Source organism: Cucumis melo, chromosome 10 (genome assembly GCF_025177605.1).
Source record: "Cucumis melo cultivar AY chromosome 10, USDA_Cmelo_AY_1.0, whole genome shotgun sequence".
NCBI lineage: Eukaryota > Viridiplantae > Streptophyta > Magnoliopsida > Cucurbitales > Cucurbitaceae > Cucumis > Cucumis melo.
In genome coordinates this window covers 5,564,156-5,581,086 of record NC_066866.1, presented here as the reverse complement: position 1 = coordinate 5,581,086, position 16,931 = coordinate 5,564,156, and the positions used below count along the sequence as shown (strand labels likewise).

The 16,931-nt window shown below is 34.8% G+C and overlaps 1 protein-coding gene across 2 annotated transcripts; it reads left to right on the top strand.

Annotated features, from left to right (window-relative positions):
* The first annotated feature begins 1,597 nt into the window (after positions 1–1,597).
* Positions 1,598–16,731, top strand: LOC103488734 (uncharacterized). 2 transcript variants are annotated; one of them, XM_008447607.3, is made up of 18 exons: positions 1,598–1,908; positions 2,627–2,696; positions 2,837–3,457; positions 3,553–3,738; positions 3,826–3,939; positions 4,378–4,436; positions 4,749–4,815; positions 4,944–4,995; positions 5,109–5,201; positions 5,395–5,478; positions 5,608–6,017; positions 6,720–6,781; positions 8,503–8,572; positions 8,965–9,045; positions 9,118–9,219; positions 11,895–12,037; positions 12,606–12,723; positions 16,374–16,731. In XM_008447607.3, exons 1-18 carry the CDS (start codon positions 1,856–1,858, stop codon positions 16,497–16,499), a joined length of 2,511 nt encoding a protein of 836 aa, XP_008445829.2. In that variant the 5' UTR covers positions 1,598–1,855; the 3' UTR covers positions 16,500–16,731. The 2 variants fall into 2 exon arrangements, with proteins under 2 accessions (XP_008445829.2, XP_050947303.1); XM_051091346.1 differs by lacking the exon at positions 1,598–1,908 and adding an exon at positions 2,359–2,446.
* The last annotated feature ends 200 nt before the right edge of the window (positions 16,732–16,931 follow it).

Genomic DNA, 16,931 nt, shown 5'->3' with positions numbered 1-16,931 from the left:
AACAAACTATAAGGCGTATAATTACTCAAATTGAAAGTTGAAATGTGTAATTGTAACAAACTTTATAGTTAAAGGTTATTTATGCAATTTTTCATAAAATTAACACAAAATCGATATATGAAAATACTGTTGTTGACTACAAAATTTTGGCCAAGCACAAATTGGCACGTCTATTTTGTCCAATCAAATTATGCCATATGACGACTAGGCCTGAAACTAGATCATCTCGAGTTCCATTTCGGTAAATTGGGTCAAACTCAAATAAAAATTTATTAAAAAATCTATTAATTCAAGTTTAAGTCAAAATGTTAGACTTAAGTCAAATTGACACAAAGTCATATAAGGCATCTAAGAACTCTATTTAGAAGAGGTCATCCTACATTTGATTCATTCAAATAGAGATCTATAAATCAAATTTTAGAGATTTCCATAAAAGTGATATACAATAAACTGAGCATCTCTTCGAATTAATTGTCTCTTCTTCAAACAAAAAATTGATCGCATCTTCGTTATCTACAAATTGATAATTGATCTTCACAAATATTTGAAGAATTTGACAGATTGATTGGTTTCTTGTCATCTACAAACTGAAGATTGAACTTCTCAAATATTTGAAGACTTTGACAAATTGATGATCAAAACCCCAAAAACCAGCCCTTTAAGAAAATCAACGAACCTAAAGGTCGAAAAATACTGTCAAGTCCAAAGATCGATCATCCAAGAAGATCAACACAGTTTAAAGATTTAAATTTATGTATTTGAGAGAAATCATCCTATGATACAAATTAAAGACGATAACACTTGTATAATAAATCAATAAAATCAAATTCATTTCCATCAATTAAATTTAGTTTGTCAAAATATCGTGTGAACCCTTGTTTTTAAGCTTAGTGAAAAAAACAAAATATCAATTATCAAATAGTTTAAAAAACAACTTAAACAATTTATTTAATTATTTTAAAAAAATTCACCAAGACAATTTGAGTTTAACTACAATTTGTATCTTTCTAATCATAAGGGTTCAAATTCCCGCACCCAAATTCTACTTAAAAATATATTAAGAAAACTAACCAAATGCAAATTTTAAAGTTAAAAAATAATCTACGGAATATGGACACTCAGAAATAGCAAAAATCTATTAGTGTATAAAATCTGAAAATTGATATATTTTGTAAATATTTTAGTTATTTTGTTATATTTACAGATGAATAGATGTTTTCAAAAATAAAAAATTTGAAAGACTATCAACCAAAGGAGAAAAATTTTATTATTTATTTTATTAAATGTTGTATTTGTTACAATTCACGTTGGAGGTAAAATTAACCAATAAATTGAATAAAAAGATATTAAATTTAAATTACAGTAACTGAGAATTGTCGGCGGTGCGATCGAACGATCCAATGCCTTGAACGACCCGAATCCGAATATACATGTGCTGACGTGTCCAAATCAAAGAAAATAACTGTAAGTCACTTTTTACTTTTTTGTCCCATCCCAGCCAGCCACCGGGAAATTACCAAAAAGGACACAAAAATCAAGAGATTCAAAAATAAAAATAAAAAAACAATAAGCAGTTATATAATTCTCATTCGCATTAGCCTTCGGCTTCCTTTCGGCATTCATTATCTTGGACTCTGTGCTAAGTTACCATAGCCACCTCCGCTAATGGCGTAACGCTAATCTCGCCCATTTCCATGTGCTTCACTCTCTCTCTCCCTCTCTCTCTCACTCTCGCTTCAACTTCACCGATTCCCTCTCTCCATCTCTGAATTCAGTTGCAGAAAATCAAGCGAAATCCGAGATCTCTCCACCTTCAATTCGGCGGGAAGTTCTCTCTCTAGTTCAATCTTCACCAATGAAGGCTGCCAGCAAAGCCTCGAATAATATTGTCACTTTTGATCACAAGAGGTAATGTCTTTCATTCATTTTTGTAAAATCTTGTATCGCTTCTTGTTTCTCCACGTGTTCCGAAACCAAGGGAATCAATCAATCAATCTGTCGACCTATCTGTTTGTAGGGTTTTTCCTATATCGTCTAAGTCTGATCTAACAGATTTCGGTTTGCCTGACAGCATTACACGCGTTTATGTTGTTAGTTTCTACCGTCGGATATTCCGATCGTATCGGGTTAGCTGGCTTTATGGTTTGATTTGATGAGCATTAGTTTTGGTTGGTTTTGAAATTTGGCTTGTGTTTATTATTATTATTTTTTGAGTTGTGAAGAAATGTGTGCCTTTTGTTTTTTGTTTGAGTAATTATGCTTCGAACAGTGGGATTGGTTTGGTAATTAATGTCTGTATCGGGATTCAATATACGTAGGCGTGTAACTGAAAAGTGAAAGTGTGATTTGTTAATATCGAACGCTATGGAAAGTGAAATTCCGCATTCAGAAATCAGAATATGTTATTGTCTAGTCTAAATTGCCCGTCGTTGGGGGATGATGGCAGGTAACTTAGACTGGGTTAGTCTTGGAAGTTCACCTTGTGCTTCTATTTTATGCTAGCCTCAGTTTGGAATTGTTTCAATTTTGTAAATTCATCAGGAAATAGGTTGTTTGGTGTTTCTTTTATCGAACATTGTGTATTGACGTTTTTCGTGCATTGAAAAATTGATCGATATTGACACAGGGATGCATACGGATTTGCTGTGAGACCCCAGCATGTACAAAGATACCGAGAGTATGCCAATATCTACAAGGTTTTATTCCACTTACAACTGTTCTACTGGAAATTTCCAAATTGAGAACTTAAGGATTTTTTCTGTTTATATTTTTTTAAATTTTCACAAAAAATGCATACTGTATCGGGTTCATTCAAATGTGCATGTAAACTTATTAGGAGGAAGAGGAGGAGAGATCGGAAAGATGGAACTCATTCCTGGATCGTCAAGCAGAGTCTGCTCAGCCACCTGTTAACGAGTTATCAGATAAAAAGGCACTGCATGTAGAAGTTGTCAAGGAAGAGATAGATTCTAGTATAGTAGAGGATGGTAAAAGAGAAGATCTAAACAGCCAGGATTCAGGTTTTGATGACAATAATGCCTCTCAGAATGCAATTGGCTTAAAAAATGAAGATGGATCAGAAAAAGATGCAAAAACTCACAAGATCCAGATATGGACTGAAATCAGACCATCACTTCGAGCAATTGAAGATATGATGAGTGTTCGTGTAAAGAAAAAGAAAGATTTATCAAATCATAATCACGACACCGGAACCAGAAAGTTGCTCTCTGCTATAGAAGAGGCTAAATCACCTCGTGGAGTGTCTGAGGAGGAATCTGAGGATGAGTTTTATGATGTGGAGAAGTCGGATCCAGCACAGGAGGCTCCTTCAAGTGACAATAATGGCCCTGTTGTGGGTATTCCAGCATTTTTGTTGCCTGTTGAATCTTCGTGTCCATGGAGGGAGGAGCTGGAGGTCCTTGTGAGAGGTGGAGTGCCAATGGCTCTTCGGGGCGAGGTAGCAATTCTCTCTCAATCTTACATTCTTTCAAGTAGCAACGGCTTTTTTAGTATACTCAAATTCTCAATTGCTTCTTTTTCGTGCAATTTCAGCTTTGGCAGGCTTTTGTGGGGGTTAGAGTGAGGAGGGTAGAAAAGTATTACACGGATCTTCTAGCCTCAGATACAAATTCCGAAAACAACACAGAAAGTCATAGTTTTCATTCAGACAGCAACATTAAAGGATCCTCTACTGACTCGGTGTGTACAACTGAGAAATGGAAAGGGCAAATTGAAAAGGTCATTGCATGGTCGTCAATCCCTCTTTTAAGTATCTCTACACTAAGCTTTTTTGAAATCCTCATTCTGTCCATCTTTTGAATGCAGGATTTGCCTCGCACTTTTCCTGGTCATCCTGCTTTGGATGTAGATGGTAGAAATGCATTAAGGCGTTTGCTAACGGCATATGCTCGACATAATCCCTCTGTTGGATATTGTCAGGTAATGCTGTAAGACCTGAGTTTCATTGGGATTTTGGAAATTTATTTTCGTAGCAGTGTAGCACTGTTCAAGATGGCTGTGAAACTCATGACCATTTTAAACCCTGAATAATACTCACTTTTTTTGTTTCTATATTCAGATTGCATCGTTTGTGCTGAAAAATTAACAAATTAACATGATTTTTTAAGAGTTGGAAAGAGAGTAGGTACCAGATATAATGATTCTCATTGAGAATGTGAGATAATCTTTAGTTATTCTAATTCACTGTAGATTTTTAAGAACTGATTCTGTGTTCATTTAAAAGAAACAAATAGGAAAGACAATTTTGGAGGAGTTATCAGCTCAAATGTTTTGTCAATTTTGCCAATACACTATGTTTCATTCCATGTTCTCTCTCTGGGCTACATTGTGATGGTTCTAATTTATATCCGTCTTCAGGCCATGAATTTCTTTGCTGGCTTATTGTTGCTTCTCATGCCTGAAGAAAATGCTTTTTGGTAAGTTTCATACTTATTTGATATGTTTCCTTTTGCTGACATAATCTGCTACTTCAACTTCTTTATGTTCTGTCTATATTGTCTTGTGGCGTGGGGTGGGTAAGTAGGTCTACACCAATATCAGAGTACTTTTTGCTGATGAATCGTAGGCAAATTTTGGCAGTATATTTAGCAATTCTTTCTTTACTTTAGTACTATACATACATAATTTTATATGAATACATAAACTGTGCTGCACTTGTTGCTTTTTGGAAATTGTAATATCATCCCTCTAAATGACAATTTATTTGGTTTTACTTGCATTTTTGATAGGACGTTAATGGGAATTATTGATGACTACTTTGATGGGTATTACTCCGAGGAAATGATTGAATCTCAAGTATGTTGTCTATTTAAATTTGTGGCAATGTTTATATCTGTTTTCTCCCTCATCTTTATTCTAGAAAATTTACAATCTGTAACCGGTTGAATTCTAACATTAATTTTGATGGTTCCTCCTTTTATTAGGTAGATCAACTTGTGTTTGAGGAGTTGGTGCGTGAGAGATTTCCTAAAATGGGTTTGTATATCCTTGTTATTTTTCATTGATTTGGAATGCAAAGAAGTGTGTTTTATGTTTATGGTTTTTCTCAGGGCTTAGTTTTATTTATTTTTTACCTTTCTCTGCTGCAGTCAATCATCTAGATTACCTGGGAGTGCAGGTGGCATGGGTTACCGGACCGTGGTTCCTATCCATATTTATGAATATGCTGCCATGGGAAAGTGGTCAGGTTTTATGCTGTATCTTTTTAATTATTTCCTTTTCTCTGGTGAATTCTTCACGTGAATATATCTGACATCCTGGTGGGGCAATATCTTAGTGTCTTGCTGACAGCTGCTTATATTTTCATTAATTAACTATGTTGGTACTCCATGAAGTCACCTATCATCTGAGCCTTCAACTTTCTGTTGTTTTCAGTTCTTCGAGTTTGGGATGTTCTTCTTTTTGAAGGAAACCGTGTTATGCTCTTCAGAACAGCACTTGCACTGATGGAGCTATATGGTACTGGATGAAAGCAATTTCTTTATATGTATCATTTATTAATTTGTTTGTTCATACAAAAATTGCACTCTTCTCTACTGTAGATTGTTATGCTTCGTGAAATTTCATTTGGTTCTCAGTTACTTGTAGGCCCTGCGTTGGTTACTACAAAGGACGCTGGAGATGCTGTGACTTTGCTGCAGTCACTTGCTGGCTCAACATTTGATAGCAGCCAACTTGTATTGACTGCTTGTATGGGTTTCCAAAATGTTAATGAAACTCGATTGAGGGAGCTGAGAACTAAACACAGACCAGCCGTTGTCACTGCTATTGAGGAAAGATCTAAGGGGCTTCGGGCTTGGAAGGATTCTCAGGGTTTAGCTTCTAAGCTTTATAGTTTTAAGCATGATTCAAAATCAATGATAATTCAAACAAAGAATAGTTCACAAGCAAATGGGGATTTGTTGCGCTCAGAGTCTGGGTCCACTAATGCTGATGAAATTGTTATTTCATTGACTGGGGAAGATGAAATTGATTCTGTTCCCGATCTTCAAGATCAGGTCTTTATATACCTTTCTTCTCGGCTTTTCTCTGGGTTATAAGGAATATTTCATGACATTGTTTTTAAGTTGGTGATCCTATATTTAAAAAAAAACAGTTGGTAATCCAAGTGATCAATGTTCACAACACTGCACACTGGTTTTTAATTAGTCGTGTCATGTGAATATGGTGATGTATTCAAAATAATACTGTCACTTCAAATTGCTTTCCATTCAACAAAATATTGATACTAACCAAATACCCGATTCTATCCCTCTAACTTCATGATGGTTTTTTATGTTAAAAGATTACTTACACCGATACACTCTATTTCATGTGGGCATTTGATATCAGATTTTAAAATTTAATATGCTTGCATATTTTGTGGTGACTGGAAGAGGTAAACTAATCAGCTTTTAGACTCCTCAACTTATTATTGTTACTGTAGTACTGTTTGTTTCTGTTCATTGAGATGTTGCAAATATAGGCTTTTAACTCATAATCTGAAAAAGGAAATCAAGCCTAAACCTAATATATGCTAGATAGTTGCTGAGGTTTGTCAAACGTTCTTGATTTTTCTGTTGGATTGATTGCACATGTTAATTCCATCATGTATATAGATACATATGCAGAATAAGTAATTTGAGAAGGTTTCCATGATTTTATTTCCACAGATAAACTTAGACTGATTTGTGGTTTGAACTTTTGCCAACAACATGCAGGTAGTGTGGTTAAAGGTTGAGTTGTGTAAATTGTTGGAGGAGAAGCGATCTGCTATTTTAAGGTAGGTATTCTTTATTTAATTTAGGCTTTTGTGGCTAGTTTATGTTCACACATCTTCATGATTCAATTGCAATGCTTGATGCTCCGTGGTGATTTATGGTAGTAATGACGCAAACATAATTGAAAATTAGTTTTATGTGATGGGTGATTATGAAATCTAAATCATACGTAGTTATTCTAAACCAACAACAAACAACTTCACGGCTTTAGCACAAGCTTCTTCTTTTCAAGTTAATTCAATTAGAATAAAAGTGTCCTCAACTGTAAAATAGAAAAGACCCTGAAGTATGCATTGCTCGTGAATGCTTACTTGTATAACACAACCAAGAAATATGTAGAATGCATTGCTCGTGAATGCTTACTTGTATAACACAACCAAGAAATATGTAGAGAGACTAGTCATTGAGAGAAAGTATCCATGCTAATAGAAGATGGAGTGATGAAGAAGTGTTGATATTAATGAGAGAGTGTATGTACGGAAATAATTTGGTGAAACAAAGTGCATGGCTGCACGTGGACATACCTAGGTGTGAAGCTAAGTGAGTGAAGAGCCCTCTTCAAGCTGTGTGGCTCACAACCTTTTATACATCTTTATCTTCCTTTCTGTAAAATGGTAAAAATTGATTTGTAAAAAAGAAAAAGGATTCATATAAAATGGTAAAAATTAAATTTCCTTGTATCTAATTGGACTACCATTTTGTAAACCCTTTAATGGGCCCCTTTTGTATCACTTTGGATATTTCATTCATAAATGAAACTGTTTCTTATAGAAAAACGAGAGACAACTTATAATATTTATTAAGAGGAAGTGCATGTTGAGTGAAATTAAGGTAAGAAAGTACACATTCAAAAAACTAATTGATAACGCATTCATGAAGTCGTTAAAACACTTATCAAGTATTCTTTAAAGAATACTTCTTAGTGCTTTTGGTTTCTTTCAGAAGTGTTTTTCGTTGTAGTAATAAAACATTTGGTAAAAAGGAAGACATAATTTTAATAACTAACTAAGAGGTTATGAGTTCAATCCATGGTGGTCACCTATCTAGGAATTAATTTCTTAGTTTCTTCGATGTCCAAATGTTGTAGGGTCAGGTGGGTTGCCCTGTATTAGATTAGTCGAGTTGTGGAAGCTGGCCAGAACACTCATGGATATAAAAAAAACATAAAAATTCTCTTAGAAAGTGCTTTTAAGCACTTATAACTACTTCTGATGAATTGGAGAAATGAAAAAGCATTTGCCCATCTTTTGTAAATTTCATACACTATCGAAATCTTGTTTCTTATGAAGAAACATTTAAAACTACTTCTTTAGGTTAAAGCATTACCAAATATTAATTTCTTCTCTTCGTTTTAAAAAAAGCATTTTCAAAAATATCTGCATGTGGAGAACTTTTGATGTCCTTCCATCTAGTGCTCTCGTTAGTAAAAGAACTGAGTTTTACTCTGTGAATATTGCTCACTAATGAAGAAAAAGCCTTGCGTCATGATCCTTAAGATGAGAGGTGTACAACAGAATCAACACAAATGATCAAGGGTAGTCTAGAAATGAAAAAGATCCTGAAAGTAAACAGAACGATATCTAGTTCTTTATGGAGCAGTGGTGTTCAGAATACTGTTTTACGGGTTCTATATAGGTTGCAGTTATATTGGCCACCCTTACACTCATTCTGTTATATCACTTATTTCTATAATGATTCATGTCCTTCCTGTATTTGTTATCAGAGCAGAAGAGCTGGAGACTGCTTTGATGGAGATGGTTAAGCAGGATAATCGTCGGCAATTGAGTGCTAGGGTATATTAAAAATACTTCAAGACTTGAGTTCCTTTCTTTCTCCACCTTGTTAAGCATCTCATGCTGTTGACTGAAAATTTTTGTATTATAATCTTCAATCTTTTTGGTGAACAACCTTCTTTCATGAATGTAGGCATTAACTTCCATTTACTTATGGATAACTCGTTACAGCACTAATTTAGCAGTTCTGCTGGTTTTCTCTTGAATCATTTGTTCAAAATACATATTTCCCACTAGTTCTCTAAGTAAAAAAGAACCAGACATTTTTTTAAAACTTATTTTAGAACGCAGTTATTTGAGCATGATCATGATCCAGAGAAAATTCCCAAACATTACTTTAAGCCAGACATTGCTGAAGAACTATTTGTTTGAGGAACTGCATCCATGCGTAGGTTGAGCAGTTGGAACAGGAGGTTGCTGAGCTTCAACAGGCTCTTGCCGATAAGCAGGAACAGGAAACTGCAATGCTTCAGGTTTCTTTCATTATAATTCTTCTATCTGTAGTTTTGATTATCTTTCTTTATTTGTGAGATGGTTTGTTTTAGGTCTTGATGCGGGTGGAACAAGAGCAAAGACTCACTGAAGATGCTCGAAGGTTTGCTGAGCAAGACTCTGCAGCACAAAGATATGCAGCTCAAATGCTTCAGGTTACCTTTTGTTAATCGGTTTATTTTATACAATCTTTCTAATTTCTTTTTTAGAGGGAAAAGAAAGGGAAAGACAGTCCTTTTGAGTATCAGGCAGATCGTCCCTAATCCAATGTGTATATTTTTGTGATAGAAGGTTCTGTCCTTATGGTGTGTGTGTGTTTTTGGATAAGAAACATTGCATTGATGAATGAAATAATCCAAAAAAATACTAGAGGAATAACCATGAGATAGATACAAAGGAGCCCAAAAATAAAAGAAGACAACTCAGGAGATTACAAATGGAGAACCAAAAAAGTGGATATCTTTTCCTCGCAATACCACCTTCAACTTGTTTATTTACCTCTAGAATATTCATAAAATTGAATCTCTTTTAATTATTTTTTTGAGTATGCTTTTAGATACTTGGGTGTGTCTGAGCAAACTCACATCACTTTGCCCTCAGCAGTGTTTTTAAAAAAGCCCTCTTAGGTGTGCCCTTAGACGCAGCCCAGGTTTGGTGCCTCGCCTTCAAGAAGCTAGGCTCACAAAATATGTACATTTTGTGAAGACCCAAGGTTCAAAGCTGTGTGCCTTCAGGATTTTTCATTATTTTTAAAAAATAGTAATAATTAGTAAGGTTCTTTTCTTAATAACTAAAACAGTCAAATTTACTAAACCTAAAAGCAAAATTTATGGTGTTAATTTAGGGGTCATTTTTTTTCCTTTTCATATTCCACTTCAACTTTGGTTTTGCTTCTTAATGTAGTACTTTTATATATAGTGCACCTCACAGAAAAGCTCGTTTTAGTATCCTTGTTCATTATTTATTGTTAGATATCTCTTAAGATTTAGTATCCTTGTTCATTATTTATTTTTAAATGAGAAACATTCAGTCGGAATTTCATTGATAGTATGAAATTACAAAAGGGCAAGAATGTTGTGTGGGATTACTTAATTCTATTCCATTGTGATATAAGAGATGTAAGGTTGTAATCACAAAATAAGGGGTGAATTCACCACCATGTCAGAGGTGTTTACAGTTGACGATCAAAGAAGTGAGTGAAATAACTATCATGGGTTACCTGGTGGAAAAAAAAAAGACATAGTCTCACTCACTACCTAAGAGGTCATGAGTTCAATCTATTGTGGCCACCTACATAGGAATTAAGTTCCTATGAGTTTCCTTGACACCAAAAGAAAAAAAAGAAGGGAGTGAAATCCGTTGTCTTCAGAATTGTGATGATTTCATCTGTTTCAAATGAGCCAGAGGAAAGCTTTAATGAGGAAGGTCCATACATTCTCTGATGCCATTTGATCACCCTGGTGGCTTAAATGGACCATCTCCATAAATTCTGCCCTATCCTTGGAGATATCTTGAATTATTATGCACTTCTCCTTACCCAAAAGTACATTCACTAGGGGACTTTACTTTTGCTCCTAATCTTAAACCACTTTCAAAGCTTCACATATTAATTCTGAATACTTCTATACATACAACATTGTTTCTCGAAAGAGTCGAGGATTCTCATTTGGAACTTACAAGCAAATGGAAAATAGAGGATCTGCTATCCCCCATTCTTGAATAACAATTTTTACACTATTGCAGAGAGGATTATATGAAGGTTCTTTCTTTGGATTCTATCAATTGTATTGGCAAGAAATGCAGTAGGTCAATTGGTCATTTGGTCAATTGGTCAATTGGTCAATTGGTCAATTGGTCAATTGGTCAATTGGTTGTCGATTGGTCAGTGGGTCAATTGTGAGAACAATTGAGGCGCATGTAAGTTCACCTAGATACTCATGGTATGACATGAAACACATCGTTATTTATTGATTTGAGGGCTTTAGAGAATACTAGAAAAGTGTATATTAAGGGGGAAAATGAAGATATTTTCAGCATGTTCGAAGTCCAGTTCACAGATGTTTTCAATGATATGAAAACTCCCAAGCTTCTTTCTTCCAAGTCAGCCAATGGATGACCCTTGACAGGTTAATCCATAGCACATTAGCTGTGTCTTTAAGCCACCATCCAGATAAAGTTTCCTTTTCTGCTTTCCAGCCTTCCACATGTTTGTGAGTCCCTGAGGCTCAAAGGCAACAGATCCAAGATTATAGCCCATGGGAAGTTCCAGGTAAGTCCGGGACAGCTCCTGCAACACAATCTAATGGGATGGCACATGAATGACTTCGTCATCTTGGATGTTGATGAAAATAAGGATAGTTTTAGTTCTAATACCTAAATTAAGTTCAAAAGTTATGGATTCCTTTTCCCAAAAAAAAGTTCGAAATTTTTTAACCATTTGCAAGGGTTATTTTCCTTGCAAAAAAAAAGTAGAATGAATAATCACGGAAGGATTTAGTTCCATTTAGAAGCCATGAAGTATGAACTATAGGTTTGGTTATTGTTTGGTTATAACCAATTGCTTATATGACATACAAGCCTTGACAAATTAAGGGCATAAACCTCCTTTTCAATGATCAATGAAATGTTTCGTGTTAAAAAAATAGAAAAAAAAAAGCATACATCCTGAGGTTATAGTATTACCAATTGTCATCTTGTATACTGAGATAATGTCTACTACGAAGTAGTATTTGTTTAAAATTTAAAAATTTAGTCTCCAACTCTGGGTATGAGTAATTGTATTAATTGCTTCTGGTGCTGATCTTATGCTACAATGACTGTATTTGTGCAGGAAAAGTATGAACAAGCTACTAGCGCACTTGCTGAAATGGAGAAGAGAGCAGTTATGGCAGAATCAATGTTGGAGGCAACTTTGCAGTACCAATCAGGCCAACTCAAAGCACAACCATCTCCCCGCTCTGTACATTCTCCTAGGTGTGTAATTAACTTATTTTTAAATCCATTTCTTCAGCCCCGCAGTTTTCATCTTCAGATTTAATGAAAATTAATTGGGAAGTCTTTTTAGGACCTGTTTGGATTGACTTTCATGTTTAAAAATACTTGTTTTTTGCACTCAGGAATGCTTTTGTAAACACACACAAGGTGAATCCAAATATGGCCATAGTATGTTTAAGTTGAAATATTTAGTTGCTAATCTATTTTGGTCTTTTGGATTCCTTCCTTTTTGGGAAGTTTTAGTTCTAGTAAGTTTGTTTTAGAATTTATAGATTCCCTCTTCGTAGACTGGTCATGGTCAAGTGGTACTTCAGAATTATTATTGAATCAGTATCTCTCATTTCAACTTTTCACAAGTTGGTGATGATAATTTTGGGTTAGGAGAATGAGAAGAGGAAAAACATGGCAGAAAAGCAAGTTTTCTTTTGTACAATACGCACTAAGATTTGTAGGGCGAGCTTGTTATCTTATTTATTTTTTAGACTCATGTTTCTTCTGTAAATCAAATTTGCATTATTAAGTTTAAATGAGGCTTTATTTTCCTCAGATCTTTGCCTTCGGACTCTTCTTTAAGGAGCAGTCAAGAGTCTGCACAAGACTTCCCTTCAAGAAAAATAGGTTTGCTTGGTCGACCATTTGGGTTTGGCTGGCGTGATAAAAACAAGGTTACCGCCTAATTTCTTTTTACTTTTATATAGAGGTCTATTGTTTCTGCTCAATCTAATATTCACTTATTGAAGTATCTTTTTTTGATTTACTGCAAAGTTCTGAACTTGTAAAAAGTGCAATTTGATTAAAACTCTCTCTAATAATATTCCCACATTGAATACGATCTCTTAATTAACCTCATCCATAAATTTGTATCCTAAATAAATAGGATAAATTTGTATTAAATGTTCATTTAAATATCAGAAATATGCTCATCTTTTAAAATTAAGTAAATAATTTTTGGAGGTTGAATTGTTATTTGCAATTCTGGAACTCCATTTACAATCTTTCTTGTAAATGGCTTTCGTTGAGAAAAGTGAAACACAGGCCACCACCAAACGCACACACTGCCAGCTTCTATTTACAAGAAAGTATTCTATGTTGATTATTAAATAGTTCAGTATGGATGAGAGATGAAGAGCCTTTTGGTCAAAGTTGATCTAGCATTACAAAAGAATTTTATGTGCTAGGAGTTCTACACGAATATGCCTTCTATATAGTATAGTATATACTATTAAGAAATAATTTAAGAGCTTTATTGTTTATTATTTTTTTTAAAAAATAATATCTTATTCCCATTGCCCTTAAATCACCAGCCTGTGGGGGCTTCTGATAGCCAGTCATCAACGATCTAGGCAATTCTTAGAGCTAAGGATATGCTAAAGTGCACTCGAAATGAAGGACCTGGCCTTGTTAGCAAACGAACATTTAAGGAAAACGCACTCTGGGGATTCTTCTTTAGAGGTCTCAAACTGAAGGCAAGGGACCATAGAAACATCTTCACCTTCTTAGGGACAAGCTTTAGCGAGGTCTCGGTAAGCTTGAGGAAAGCTGATTTAGGTGAATAGATCTGAGTGATGAAGTGACCAACCTAGCTTGCCTTGACGAACTCATAATTGAACAAAATTTGTTCTCTGCAACGGCCTGCCATTCTCTCTGTAAAAAAGACCTCTTTTAATGTCCAACCCCCAATTGTTAGGTTTCTCTCCTCCATAAGTCATACTTGTACTTTTTCATTTTTTCTCAATGAAAGATATCGTTTGGCTACTAAAAAAATCAATATATGATGAGGGAGGTCCAAACGTCCTCCAAAAAAGTGAAAATTTCTGTAGGATGTAAATATCAGACTTTGTGATTAGGGAGCAGTACGTCCAAAAAGTCCTCCCATTAACGGATCCTGGGTCATTTGCTACTTCAAAGTTAAAACACTTGAAAATGAAGGTGCTATTCTTTGTAAAGTTGTGCCATGACCTATACCCAATCTTTGCTTGGTCGTTCTTTGCTCTGTGGTTCCCTAGGCATGTTCGAATCTGGTACTTCATACAAATGTGTAAAAATAGATTGCTGCACTTAGTAGTCTGAGTGTTCTGCCATTGAGTTAGAAACCCTAAAAGTATATATGTGCAAAAAAAGATCTGTGTAGATACAGTCAAGGATAGATCGGGGAAAGAAATTAAATCATATGACGTAATCAAAAATCTCCAATAAAAATAAATTTCTTATATCACAATTTTTTTTTTCACTTTTGTCAACACAAAGAGGTAAGACCATACATTATTTTTAGTGTATTGTTGGATTCTACATTCCTAAGAAAACCATAGAACAAACCTAAAGGGCAAGGGAGCGAGGTGTCTACTCCCAAAATCACATAAATTACAAAAGGCGATCTAGTCTAGGTTGAAACTGTGAGTGGTGTGATTACAAAAAAGATTGTGAAGGCTGCTCCAACTAGAGGGGAAAGAAGAAAGAAACAAACAAAAATGATGCACTATTGCGAATACTCTTATGCTTTGGCCTATTGAATACATCTCTATGTCTCCATAACCTAACCACTTAAGGAGGAAGATTGTGTTTCTCTGCTTGAAGAAGCCAATCCCAAGGCCATCATAATGAAGGGGAAGGAAGGACCACACCTCCATTTAGCCAAATGTCTGCCTTGATCTCTGACTACCTGGTTCAGAAACCCTTGTCAGCTTCTTCATTCCATTAATGACTTAACAGATAAGTATGGAAACGTGGAAATCATGAGAATACTAAAATGCACCAAAGTAGAATTTGGGAGTTAAGACATAATATTTCAAATGTCTAACCAACACTCTTTACACCTTCATCAACGGTCCTGTTTCTTGCAAAGGTGCCATAAAAATGACTTGCCAAAGAAGCACCCTTATCGTGAAATATTGAATGGAGGATCCATATGGGGCCAAGTTACCTATTTTAAGCCCTTTCCCTACTTGTTCTAGTCCTAGACACAACCTTCCAATTATTGAGATGAGAACCTCCACTCTCTTACACGCTCCACGAAGGTCCTTCAACAATTTCTCAAAACTGGATATAACAATATAACGTAAAACAGAGCCCTAAAGATGGAAGGGATGTAAGGCAGGATTCCACATAATTTGGATTGTACCAAATCAATGTCTGATTAACGTCGTAGAGATGTTAGTGCTATGATTGAGGAGTTCCTCCTCAATCGTCCTTTTAGGGAGGAAGGTCATTTTTTACAGCTTGCTGGGTGTGCATCTGACAACATTATGGGTTTTGTGGGGTTAGCCATGAGCGGAATAGTATGGTGTTTAGAGAAAAGTGGAAAGGAATCCTTGGAAAATTTGGTCCCTTTGTATGTTTTCATGTTGCTTTGTAGGCTCCAATTTCGAAGACCTTTTGTAACTATTCTATAGGACATTATTTTGCATAGTCGTAGTCCCTTTTTGTCAAGGAAACTCTCTTTTCTTTGGGCTTATTTTTTGTATGTTCATATACTCTTTCGTTTTTTCTCGATGAAAATCTTTTTCCTTTAAAAGAAAAGAGGAAAGGATGCTTTACTGTTTTCCTTTTCTGAGCATCAGCCAATTGAGTCGAAGTTCCATTGGTATGCTCTTCAGACGGAACCATTCTCAATGGCTTAATTTAACCGTGGCCTGTGGGTTTACATTTCATAAAGGATAATTATAGCATTTTGGAGGGAACCATTCTCAATGGCTTAATTTAACTGTCGCCAGTTTTCTTTCTTGTTGTTAGCATTCTGATATTGACTTTGTCGTGTGAATTAGGCATCAAGTTTTTCAGTGAGTTGTCTGCAGTAGGGTATTTTATTATTGCTATTATTGTTATTATTATTGTTATTATTGTTATTATTATTATTATTATTATTATTATTATTATTATTATTATTATTATTATTATTATTATTATTATTATTATTATTATTATTATTATTATTAGTATTAGTACTACTACTGCTGACAGACATCATCGTATTCAAAATATAGGTCATGGGGTGCACAACTGAGACCCCACTCATAATAATATCCCTTGTAGTCTGATACTCAAAAATTTCTGTCTATTTAAATTATTAAATTTCTGCCTATTTAGATTATTAAATTTCTGCTTAGGTTGTTGGAGTTTGGCCTCGCTCTTTGAACTCAAGCTGTCTCATTGCTGGATTATCAATTTGATTCTTTCAATTACCATTTCATTCAATTTAACTTAAAACTGTAAATGTACATTAGTATAGATGTATGTTCGTCTGTGTGAAAACCAATTATTCTTTAGTTATCTTCAAACCTAATGATCTAATGTCAACGCTTGCTTTGTGCCCCCACAGGGAAACCCAAATGAAGGAAGCAAGTCTACCGAAGAGGAAACTTCAATCCAGAAAAAAACTACTGAAGAAGAGGCACAAAATTCAGGCGTTGATCAGAAACAAACCAATGGCCTCCACGACGAGTAAAACTCGGTACTCGTATATATACAAAATTTCATTACACCATGAATCTTGGAGTCGGCATTTTCTGTATCTATTATATACCACTTCAAACTATAGTTTATAAGATTTGTTTACCTTTGTTTATTAGCATAGAAATATAGGTAGAACCAATTTTTTTGTTGATTCTTTGTTTGTTTGGTTATATGACAGGATAATAATTGTAAAATCTTTGTATGAAAAATCTTGTTATGCCGTCCTTCCCCATTTTCATAGACTTGAAAATTCCTAATCCAAACGTGGCCACAAAGCCAAATGCGTCATTGTTTGCTAGTTAGTTGAACTATACTTTCTTTTGACAAAAAATCATAGGCGTCCTTGTGCCTATATCAGGGAATTAAGTTACACGACTTTAGAATATCAATATAATGTTGTTGTTATCCAACCTTCCATAAAGGC